This window comes from Heteronotia binoei, chromosome 20, assembly GCF_032191835.1.
Source record: "Heteronotia binoei isolate CCM8104 ecotype False Entrance Well chromosome 20, APGP_CSIRO_Hbin_v1, whole genome shotgun sequence".
NCBI lineage: Eukaryota > Metazoa > Chordata > Lepidosauria > Squamata > Gekkonidae > Heteronotia > Heteronotia binoei.
The window spans coordinates 23,490,955-23,503,355 of record NC_083242.1 but is presented as its reverse complement, the minus strand read 5'-3'; the positions used below and the strand labels follow the sequence as shown (position 1 = coordinate 23,503,355).

Genomic DNA, 12,401 nt, shown 5'->3' with positions numbered 1-12,401 from the left:
ACTGCAGCTTTAACACTCTGCGCCACAGGGCTCTTTCTATACCATACGGGGACCATTTAAATCAATGCCAAATCTCCTGGTATATATTCACTGGTCTGGTGTGTGTGTGTGTGATAGAGGCACCAAATATGAAGCATAGCTGCTGGAGCCTCTCAAAAGAACCAGGGGGTCCGATTCTGTGGGCACCCAAAGAAGGTGCTCCCATCCTCCATTATTTCCGGGGGGTGGGGGGGAATAGCAAAGCAATACAAGCTCAAAGCAATAGAAAGTGAAGTTGGGGGGATTTTTGCATGGCTAGCAGCAGAACCAGTGCAGTATGCCCAGTGGAACCAGTGGCAAAATTCAACAAAACTAAGGCCAAATCTGAGAATCTCCAAAGTAGAAACTGAGGCAAGAAGTATTTCTGCAAGACCAGCAGCAGAACCAGTACTAGGGTCCAGCAGAAGAACCCAGTCCCAACTTACTAGTGCCCACCCAGTGGCATTGTTGCAAGTGACAGCTCAACAGGACTGATATCAAGCACATACTCGTAATCCAAGCAAGGGGGAAGGAGGACAGCAGAACTAGCGCAACAGTGTCTAGCAGCACAACCCAGTGCCAAAGTGGCAGCAATGCAAACAAACCCAACAGAACTAGCCACCGTTGCACGGCAGGGTTTTGTTTTGTTTTAGAAGCAAGGGCAGTAGAAGCCCAGCAGGACACTCAAAAGCACAGGGTGGGCAGGCATTTCTGCTAACACACCTGTACCAAAGCCAGCCCAATACACAGAAGACCAGTAATGTTTGCTTTCTTTCAAAGCCAAGAGAAAACCCAGAGAAACCTTATACACCATTTCTCCAGCAAAGGCCTCAGAAACTGAGAGGGAGGGCATTGTGTCCACCATGATTCCTCTCTCAGCAGGAGCCATACATACACCAACCATCTCTGCCTCAGTGGAGGAGCTTTTGCTTAGGTGCTGCAGCTGCCCTTCTTTTATCTCAGGCTCTCCCTCTCCCACCTTTGCAAAGAAGAATGTTTGCTTCATTATTTATGGTGCTCCTGTGGGTTCTGCTGCTTTCTGTTTGCTCTCACTATCCTACTCTACCCCTTTCATCTCCATCAAGACGAAGAACAGTTTTTGTGCTGCTGCTGTTTTAATTTCAGCATGCAATTTTAGTTTGGGACGGCTGGTGACTCAGTGTGTGAACTTGAGCACACCACCTTCGACATCATCCTGTGCTGCCCTGGTACCAGGGTTCGGTAGAGGTATTTTGGTGCAGGTGGATTCAGAATGGCAGTGGGATTGGTGGGGTGTTTTTGTACCAATCAAATTGACTAACTGCCGTACTACTTCTTTCTAGTCTCATTTTAATTTTGGGGAGAGCGTTTCTCCCCAACTTCCCAGCACAGACTGAGAGAGGATGCAGATACAAACATATACTCTCTTCAGTCATCCTCAAAGTCCAGGACTGGGTAGCTGAACAATGACAAGCTGACCTTCAGGAAGACCGACTGCTCAACTGTCTAGGGGAGCAGGCGTGAGTGATGTGAGGTACAGACTGAGAAGCCAAATCAGAGGCAGAGCTTCTCTAGTTCTGATTTGACTGCCTCTTGCAGTCACAGGGGTCTCTGCTGAGATACAGGCTGCAGTGCCCTAAGTGGCCGCTTCTAAAATGTTCCTCAAATGGATTGACTTGCCTGTATTTGCCTGTGGTGCAAGGAATAAGGCACTGGACTCCAACTGCCAGGGTCCTAGGTTTGAGACCCCAAGGAACTTACAGTCCTCGGTTTAGGGACCAAATCCTCAGCTGAGGAATCTTCTAGTTCAGGGGTGGCTATTGGCTGGGGCTGATGGGAGTTGTAGGCAAAAAAACATCTGGAGCGCTACCATTGGGCACCCCTGTTCTAGTTGCTCCATTCTTCCTACTGCCTCGAGTGGAAGCAAGACTTTGAACTCAGCGTCATGGTCCTGAGAAGAATCGTGCAATGGCTGTTAGGTATGTACTCCATCTTCTGGGCCATTCTTCTGCTTTGGCTCACTGTCTTCTAAAGGATGTGATAGTCCAGTTGGGGGACTCAACTCCCCATTTCCACTGGCCCCTTGGATTGAGCCTCCTCCTGGGCAGTGGGCTTGGGGTTCCCCCGTGGGCATCCTGGTCCTTGGTTGTAAGTGTCCTCCACTGGGAAGGAAATTCTTTGCTGCTCTAGTGCTGTGCCAGGGTGGGTCTTTCCAGTCTCTGTTGTGCTTCAGAGGGCTGGAGGAAACAAAGAAACACTTCTAGTGATGCCCTTGGGGCTCAACCAGGCCTTTATGGGGGTGGGCAGCCCTTGAGATTGAACTGAGGTTGCACGGTACTGGCCTCTGAGATTTCTGACTTTTAAAAAACGGCCTCTGCAGAGTGCCCACTTTTATAACAAGATGTGTCCATCGCAGTTGTAGCAGTAGAAAAGAGCAAGAGCCAGGAGCACCCGAAAGACTAACAAAAATTTGTGGCAGGGGAGGAGCTTTTGTGAGTCACTGCTCACTTTTGAAGATTCACAGAAGCTCCTCCCCTGCCACAAATTGTGTTATTCTTTCAGGTGCTATTGGACTCTTGCTCTTTTCTACTGCAACAGACAGACAAACATGGCTATCCATCTTTGATCTATCTCCATGGAAGGCACTGCATTTAGCCATACAGAATGGAAATCCATCAACCTCGTGAAGAAACTTGCGCAGGGACAAACAGACATCATCTTTCTCACTCAGTGCAGAAGACTTAACACTTTTATAACAGAATTTCAGGTGTGGAAACCTGGGGTTTGGAATATTAGGGAGGGACGGTGGCTCAGTGGTAGAGCATCTGCTTCGTAAGCAGAAGGTCCCAGGTTCAATCCCCAGCATCTCCAACTAAAAAGGGTCCAGGCAAGTAGGCGTGGAAAACCTCAGCTTGAGACCCTGGAGAACTGCTGCCAGTCTGAGTAGACAAGACTGACTTTGATGGACTGAAGGTTTGATTCAGTAGAAGGCAGCTTCATATGTTCATATTGTGGACCATGTTGGTGCTTATTTGTATGCTTGAGTGGGCAAAGTTTTACAGCTTCAAGAATTCGCCTAATTATGGCTGCAGTCCTATGCATTAGTTTGGAATAAGCCGCATTGAGCTCAACAGAATACATCTCCAAGTAAAATGTAGTATACTTTCATTTATTTTGGTGTAGATCAGACACTGATGATTTATTTAATGGAGCAGGCTTTCCCCGCTTTTCCATTGATGACTCTTGCAAATGAAATTGCAAGTCTTAAGCGAGTTTTTTCCATGGGTGTCACACTGTGTTTGTCCTCTTTCCATCATCTTCTCTTTCTTGTGGCACTTACTTTTTAGGTACAAGCTAAGCTTTTCCCAGAATTAAAAGGAGAAGACCTAAAGCTTCGTACAGTTCAAGGAGATGAATCTTTGGTTGCAGAATTCTTGAACAAAATGGCTGAGATTTTTGATCGCAACATAGTTGGTCCACAAAAGTCAGTATATTCTGTTGACCTTGTAAAGAAAGAAGGGAGGGTGGGTGGCATGTTTGCTATTTCATTGTCATTGATCCTGCATTGGAGAATGCTTTCATGGTTTTTTTCCCCCCCTGTGTTTAAGATACCTAAATGTGTACCGAAAGTACAGTGATCTCTTGAATAATAATGCAGAAAAAGATGTGACGAGTTTTTTAAGCAAAAGACACGATCTGGATGATTTTGTGGAGGTAACTATGTGGTATATATATATATTTATATCTATCTAAAAGTGGGGTTGTGAAATGGTATGGTATAGCCCAAGCTTGTCAAATCTTGGAAGCTAAGCAGAGTCGGATGAGAATGCTCAGAGGATGGGAAACAAAATTATCAAGCAACTTCAGCCATAGTTTTCCTAGTTTGAAAACCCAACTGAATTGTGTTTATGGTGGAGCCAGCACCCTCCTGCAGCATGGTTTCCCCCTTCCTATGTGCTTTTTAAAAATGAGGCTATTAATTTGTCACCTGCCAGTTTCCATTTAAATAGGGAGTTATTTTCAGATGAATTCCTTTTATGATTATAAGCATGGCCAGGTGCTTCATGTCATCCTGAGTTATACCCTTCTAAGCTCATTGACTTCAGTGGATTCAGAAGGGTGTAGCTCTACTTAGGATGGCATTGCCAAAATAACTGCAAGGTAACTTCAGCTTGGGGGCTGGGCCTTCCGTGGCTGGACATGGTGCAGGTGCATCTAGTGAGGGAGGTTTTCTGAGACCCTGAATGGCATGCCATGATTTGGGTCCTAAACTGTGGTTAGTATAAACTGTGATCTGAAGTAAAGGTTGAGTTGGATCTAAAAGATGAATTGACACTGCTGATTTAATGGCTTTTGGATATTTGGTGACCTTTCTTTTCCCCTGGGGAAACAGAGGCTGTTTCCATATTTATCTTCTCTGTGGTCTGCTTAGACCCACCAGACGTTTTGTCCTCATTCCAGAAGCCATCGCAACTAGGCATTAAATAAGTTCCTGAACAATGGTACTATTAGGGTTAATGCAGGTAAACGAGTGGGTTTCATTTCCAAATCTATTGGGCATTGGAGGTAGCCTGCAGTGTCCTGCAAGGGCCACATCCTGCTGGTGATTGTCCCCATCAAGAGGAGTGGGAACTGCTGCTACAGAACATTGAGGCAGCTCTTATTTCAAAGAGGCCCTGAATGGCATGCCAACAGTTGCCTGTGATGGACAGTGCAGCTCTACCCAGCATACTGTATATTATTTGTTAGAATTCTGAGCTGGAAACCTTTGAGCTTTCAAGAGGAAGGCAGTCTTTTATGTCAGAATCAGAAGTACTTTGCAGGATGGCTCCTGGACCGTGCACTGAATTATACTCTTTTTTGTCTGCGCTAATGCTTCTCTGACTGAATACCAACTAACACTTCACAGCCCTGGTAAAACTTCAGAGCTTTGAGGGCCCCAGAAGTTTTCACTTCAGGGCTTACTTACGAAGCCTTTTTCTCCTGAGATTGATAATCTTTAAACTCTTACCAGTTTCTGAAATTGGTTGACAAAACAGTGAAAGATGCAAAGCAAAGTTGAAGAAAAGAGCCCAAGGGCTTTTGTTTTAATTAAAACAATGAACTAATTGTATATTGTAAATAATGGCCAGAGTTGTTTTCCCTAAGGCAAGCTGTCACATCCCAACTGGGACAATCAACTCCTTCCCAATAAACTTTTAAGTTTACAGAGCAGTTGCTAGACTTGGTTTGGATTAGGGTTTTGGAGTGTGTGTGTCTGGGAGGGGTTAATATCCCATTTTCCTAGCAGCAATCCTCTTTCTAGCTGCTGTTCAGTAGGGAATAAACAGAGGCATCTGTTTTCTACCTCTTTTCTTCTCTGTTGATGGCTAGCAGCAGCTTTGTGTGTGTGCTTATGCTTGCGTGCGCATACGTCTTATCTGGGAAAAGGCGCACCATACTCTGATCCACATCTTTGCCTTCTGTGGGTGTATTAAAAAAAATACATGAGACCCAATGATGGATCTCCTGTGTCTCCCCTAGTTGCATGCTGACTCCATAATGAATGAGAGTATGGCGGTCAAACACTCAGGGATTGCATTATTTTGTGTAAATAATTATATCAATCCAGGATGGAGGACTGAGGAGAGAAGCGGACTTTCATCATCAGTCATCCATCATGAAAGGATACAAGGTTATAGTCAGTTATTTTCTGTTTTTGATGTATGTTGAATCTGATTCTTCAGGAATATGGGCCATGGTTCTTGGAGACAGCCTGTAACAATCATGTTGTTTTAATTGAAGTTAATCTATGTTATTGTGTCCGTTCACCCCTACCCATGCAGAAGATTGATGGTTTGACAAAACTGAAGAAAGAAATTGCATCCATGCATGTCACAGTCCCTCTGGCAATGTTTTGCCTAGATGCCTTAAAACTGAACGAGGAGCTTTGCTTTCGGACTCAGAAGCTGAAGGACAGGCTGATTCAGTTTGAAGTCGAAGAAAACAGGGAAATGAACCGGAGGTATGCTGAAGAGAGGATGTCTGGCTGTTTGGATCAGGGGTTTAGGTGACTGCTGCAGCTTCTGCATTGTGGGCCAAACAAGCTAACAAGCAAAAAGACCCTTAGTGCTGGGGAGGAGGAGGTACGATTGTTCCCTCTTCAGCTTCTTTTTTGCTTCCGTATGTTGTCATTGTAACTTTTTGCTACATTATGGGTCAAAAACAAACAAGTCACAGCTCTGGCCTGGATAGCCCTGGCATCCGTAATCTCATCAGAACTTGGAAGCTAAGCAGGGTCAACCCTGGCAGGTACTTGGATGGAATTTGATCGCATTACACTGATTACATTACATTACAATCACTATATACTATAAATTATTACAACACTCAGAACAAACACCTCCCCCCAGGACTTAACAGATGGTTTCTTAGCTAATTACCAGTGCTATACTCATTCTCAGCAGTACATCTTCTGTATTTTAATGCATTTTTGGACTAATTGATTGGAATAGTGTTTGTAATGCAATGCAATATATAGGAACAGATTTTTCTGACGTGATGTCACTAAAGAACAATATATTGGTAAAGTATTTAGAACAATATAAAGTGAAAGAAATGTAATGCAATGAAAATTGATATATCTGTTTCCCTGTATAACACTGCACCCCCACCCCAACAAAAGAGGGGAAAATGCTGTTTATTACCTTCATGCTTGAGAGGAGATGAACGGAGAGTCTCAATTAACTTCTCACAATTAGAAAGAATTCTCTTACACATTGATCTTCTATTTTGACATTGGTATTGCTTCTCTGTTGTTCCCCCTTAATAAAATCCAAACAACTATTGACCCTATATACCGTACTTGTTAATCCTGTTTTGTCTCTGCGTATCTTAAAATATCTTCATGTCATATACTAATTTGCTGTTCAGCCTCTGTCTATAAGTTTGAATGGCTATTTTGAGTCTAACAAAGATGGAATTTGATTTATTCTGTACGCAATCTGTGTTTTGCATTTGATAACTTCTCTGTTCAGGCCTTCTACTCTATAAAACATTAAACCTGAAATTGCTTCAGAAAAAAAAGGAAAAAAAAGTTTGAATGGTTATCTTCCACTTCCATTCACCTATGCAAAGGCATCTGCCTATGAATATATATGAAATGTTAGCTTCCATTTCTCTGTGTCTGAGGAAGTATGAGTGCACACAAAACATCGAACCTTGAATAAAACTTTGTTAGTTTTAAAGCAGGAGTGTCAAACATGCATCCCCGGGGCTGCATCAGGCCCCCAGAGGGTTCCTGTCAGGCCCCCGAGCAACTGGCTGTCATCTGCTTCCTTCTTCCTCTCTCTTGCTTGCTTCTGCATAACAGCTTGCTTTGCAAGGCTTGCTCAATCACACAGGAGCTACAGAGCAAAACCTTTATTTTCTCTATTGGCTGAGGCTCCTCCCTTGTAGAGGAGGCAGAGCTTGTTTTTCCAGGCTCTCTCTATCCCACAGCAGAGCTACTGAGCCAAGCCTCTCTTCCTTCTACTGGCTGAGGCTCCTCCCCCTCCTGGTCCCCTGGGGAAGGAAGGAAAGAGCCAGAGCTTCCTTTGCCCAGTTCCCTGGATCCCATGGGAGAAATCCAAAGAAAGCACACCTTTAAGACCAATGTGGTAATGTTTTGAGTATATTATAAGGCTGTTTTTTAAAAAAATTGTTAATTGTGTTTGTATCCTTTATAAAATTTATATTTCTGCTACCTAATCTTAAATAGATACACATATGGCCTGGCCCTACATGGCCTGGCCCAACAAGGTCTCATTTATGTCAGATCTGGCCCTCATAACAAATGAGTTCAACACCCCTGTCTTAAAGGGTGCCAATGGACTTGAATTTCGTTCTATAAGAACATAACATATGAAGAACGCTACAGGATCAGACTAATGTTCTATCTCAGGGGTGGCCAACGGTAGCTCTCCAGATGTTTTTTGCCTACAACTCCCATCAGCCCCAGCCAGCATGGCCAATGGCTGGGGCTGATGGGAGTTGTAGGCAAAAAACATCTGGAGAGCTACCGTTGGCCACCCCTGTTCTATCTAGTCCAGCTTCCTGTCTCACACAGTGGCCATCCATTTCCTTTGGAGAGCCAACAGTTGTTTCCAGTAGTTGTCATTGTAACCTTTTGTTGCATTGTGGGTCACCAATTTTATTCTCTGGTGTGCCTGATTCCATTGTTTCAATTAGCAGCATTTTATTCTGTTTTTGCACCATTCGGCTTATCAGTTTTAATGATAATTTTTCATACCTTGCCACTGGGTAACCCAACAACAACAACAATAAAAAAAATAAGTGGCAACACAGCAGTAAGCAAGCAAGAAATAATCAACTGTGTAACAAAGTCAATAAAGAAAATTAGAAAAAATTTATAAAGTCTCCTCTTATATTAAATCTATCATATCAAACCAGAGCAGTTACACATACAAATACAATCCATAGACCGATACCAAAATACCACAAATGAAAAGTCCACAAGAGGAAGGGCTCCACAAAATCCTCAATCTTCAAGGTAACAAAATGTGCTCAAAGTAGTTCTTGTAGTGGCACAAAATGCTCAATGTTCATCCAGATGCCATAAGTGGAGTCCACTCCCAGCAGAAGTTGAGCTCAAAGGATACAATGTCCTTTACATGTTTGCTCGCTGATGGATCACGTTTTGCATGTAATTGCTTTTTCCAAAAGCCAAGTTATCCAAAAATTCTGTGATAGTCAAGATTGACGTCAAGAAATTCTCATAACATTACTCCGGAAGAAGGTGTTCAATGAGTGTCATTAGCAATTTTGAACAGATTAGCCCCAAGGTTTACCCTTCCTGCCACACACACACACACATGCAATAATTATTAGGACTGGTTGCAAGGACAACAAATCTTTCCCCCTCTTTTGTGACTCTTGGAATAACATGTCTCTCTTTTGTTTCTGTTGTAGCATTTGCAACCAGTACAACATAATTGCAGACAGAGTCACTGAAGTGCCTTTGACTACTGAAGAACTTGTTGAACTCACGGCATATCTGAAAAAATCCAGCGAAGTTACTGTTTTTAAGCTGCGGCGTGAAATCAGAGAGGCTATCTACAGGCTAGAATTCTTGATGGACTATGCTGATCTCCCATGTACGACTGAAAAATAAGAACCATTTCAAAAAACAAACATTTTGAAAATCCTCATTTAAGTTCCCCCCAAATGTTCTCCTCCAAATTTCTCATCGGGAGACTGGGATTCCAGATGCCTGGTCTTCTTTCCAAAGTAGCATTGATATCTTAAGGATCCTGCAGTGTCCATTGATCAATCAAGTTCAAGAACCTTTGATGGCATAAAAGGGGGAAATAAAAGTACAAACAGAATTAAAATGAAGTCCAATGAGAGTTATAGTGTACAAAAAACGGTTTTAAAAATATAAAAACAGTACATAAAAGCAAAGTGAATCAAATGTTCATGGTTTTATGCTTAGGGATATAATGACCCTTGTGTAGTACAATGGCCAAATAGCTACTAGTTCTGTCAATCTGGGAGATTTATCAGTGAGTAAGCACTGAATAGTTTTTTCTGGAGGGCCAGAGATAACAGGGTCAAGAAGTTGCTGATGAATCTTACAAAACATAGAGCAGCAGAGTAAAATATGAGTAACTGAATCAGGTTCTGATAAACAGTACTTATGTATCATTAGGGTTTGTAGAATCTTTCGGGATCAAGTGCCGTGTTCTACTGGAGAAAGTTTTCCTTCCAGACGTTTCGTTCTCAGCTGCGGAGAACATCCTCAGTGGCGTTGCAGCCGGAGCAGGCGCTCAGACCTTCTTGGCTGCTGTGCATTCACTCTATGCACAGCAGCCAAGAAGGTCTGAGCGCCTGCTCCGGCTGCAACGCCAGTGAGGATGTTCTCTGCAGCTGAGAACGAAACGTCTGGAAGGAAAACTTTCTCCAGTAGAACACGGCACTTGATCCCGAAAGATTCTACAAACCCTAATGATGTTACCAGCCGTGAAAACCTGAATTCTTTGATAGTACTTATGTAGTCTGTTCTCAAAGGGAATATTGTGGTATCTACCTGAGAGAAGAGCTGACAGGAAGATGTTCAATCTAGTGAGCCTGGTGCTGTTGAGGATTAATGAGATTTTGCATGTAAGCAACTCCTTTCCCTGGAATGGGCAGCAAACAAAAAAACCCAAGGAGAGCAAGATGGATTAATTCCTGCTATAATAGTCTGGCTCTCAGTGTCCCAGATTCTTTGGCATATAACACTGATCAGTCTCAAGGCCTGACCTACCTCACAGGATTGTTGTAAGGATAAAATAGCATAGCCTCATGTGTATTGCCTTTAGCTGCTGGACAGAAGGATCAAATATAATTTGGGGGTGGGGGGGTAGGACTGATCATGTTAACTGATGGTATCACTTTACTCTGCTCTGGTAAGACCTCACCTGGAGTATTGTGTTCAGTTTTGGGCACCACATTTTAAGAAGGATATAGACAAGCTGGAACGGGTCCAGAGGAGGGTGACGAAGATGGTGAGGGGTCTGGAGACTAAGTCCTATGAGGAAAGGTTGAAGAAGCTGGGGATGTTTAGCCTGGAGAGGAGGTGGCTGAGAGGTGATATGATCACCATCTTCAAGTACTTAAAGGGCTATCATATAGAGAGTGATGTGGAATTATTTTCTGTTGCCCCAGAAGGTATGAGCAGAACCAATGGGTTGAAATTAAATCAAAAGTTTCCGGCTCAACATTAGGAAGAACTTCCTGACAGAGCAATTCCTCAGTGGAACAGGCTTCCTCTGGAGGTGCTGGGCTCTCCTTCCTTGGAGGTTTTTAAACAGAGGCTAGATGGCCATGGAACAGCAATGAAGATCCTGTGAATTTAGGGGGAGGTGTTTGTGAGTTTCCTGCATTGTGCAGGGGGTCAGACTAGATGACCCTGGAGGTCCCTTCCAACTCCATGATTCTGATTCCTTGGTCTGTAGATCGTTATAAGGATTAGAACACATGCAGCTTAGTGACCCAGAGAAAGAGTAGCAATCTGGATGGTTGCCACCACAAATCTCGCTTGTACCATTGATTCACCGAGCAGCCTTAGGTGAGCCTATCACCTCTGCAATATGGGGATAATAATATTGGTCTGCTTTACAAGGCTGTTGTGAGGATCACTATAATAATGTATGTGATGCCTTGGAAGTGCAACACAAATAGGCAAGTATTGTTTATTCAGCTGAAGTTTCTTCAATATTGTTTTCCTAGACGAGGACATAAAACTGAACAGTACAGTTCTCCACTGGCCAGATGAAATTGAGATCATCTTTGAAACAAGCAGGAATCAGCTGATGAACAGAAGGGATCATGTGGAACTCACTCTGATTAAAAGGCAAGTTTACTAAGGGGAACTTTAAAAACAACAGGAAGAGAGATTTATTAAATGCTAGTGGAGCCCATTGGCAGCTATGGTAACTCTGAATTCACACTCCCCGCCCCCCCTCAGCTGAGGCCATGTCTTTGGGAACCCAAAATAAAAATATTTTTAAATGCAAACAGTCAGAACTCTAAAATTAACACTGGATCTAAATTTTACAACATAATACAGCATTTTTTTTAAATCCTAGAATAACGGCTAAACTAGTTGTGAGACCTATGTGTATGTATGTACCTGCCTCCACATTCACTTCTAAAACAGAATGTGCAAATACCCATTTTTAGCAAAATTGCCACTGAGGAGCCTCGCTTTCTACATCCTTCATTTTGTCGTGTGAAGGATTTTTTTTTTCTCCCAGCCCAAGCAAGATTTGAATCCAATAGCACCTTAAAGACCCAGGGTGTGAGCTTTTGAGAGTCAAAGCTCTCTTTGTTGGATACTATCAGTTCCATATAACAAAGGGAGCTTTGACGTTTGAAAGTTTATACTCTAGAAATCTCATGGGTCTTTAAGGTGCAACTGGACTCTTCTACCACAGACCAACATGACTCCACTCCTGAAACTTCCTCCCAGCTTGACCCCTGAGTGAATGGATAGTGCTGGAAGCAGGATAAAGCAGAGAAGAGGGCAGGGCTTAGCTCCCCTCATCCCCGTGTTCTGGCTTCTGTTAAAACCCGGGCTACTGTACATTGTGGTACAGGCACCCACCCTCCCGTCATGATGCTGAGAAGGAAATTGTCAGATGACCATATGCTTTGTGACCTTGTTGTCCCTCCTAACCCCAGGTGCTCTGAATTTGAGGCAATCCTGGAAGGCTACAACAGAGAAGTGGAAAGTTTCCGCAAGAAGGAAGTCATGACCATGGAAGAAATGAAGAATAATGTGGAAAAGTTTCGTGAGCTGGAGAAGAATCTGGATCAAGCGTTGAATGAATATGAAGTGAGCGCTTTCTCCTGAGGAAACTGTACCAGTACTCCATCATTGG

The 12,401-nt window shown here is 43.3% G+C and overlaps 1 protein-coding gene and 1 non-coding gene across 2 annotated transcripts in view; both read left to right on the top strand.

Annotated features, from left to right (window-relative positions):
- Positions 1-12,401, top strand: part of DNAH3 (dynein axonemal heavy chain 3) — a 169,926-nt gene that overhangs the window by 36,812 nt on the left and 120,713 nt on the right. Inside the window, exons 11-16 of the mRNA XM_060261037.1 lie at positions 3,345-3,481; positions 3,606-3,711; positions 5,823-6,001; positions 8,947-9,131; positions 11,248-11,371; positions 12,202-12,355. Of these exons, the coding sequence (XP_060117020.1) occupies positions 3,345-3,481; positions 3,606-3,711; positions 5,823-6,001; positions 8,947-9,131; positions 11,248-11,371; positions 12,202-12,355 (885 nt within the window). The remainder of the gene's footprint in view (positions 1-3,344; positions 3,482-3,605; positions 3,712-5,822; positions 6,002-8,946; positions 9,132-11,247; positions 11,372-12,201; positions 12,356-12,401) is intronic.
- Positions 2,802-2,868, top strand: TRNAT-CGU (transfer RNA threonine (anticodon CGU)). The gene has a single exon. It is a non-coding gene; the product is annotated as a tRNA-Thr (tRNA).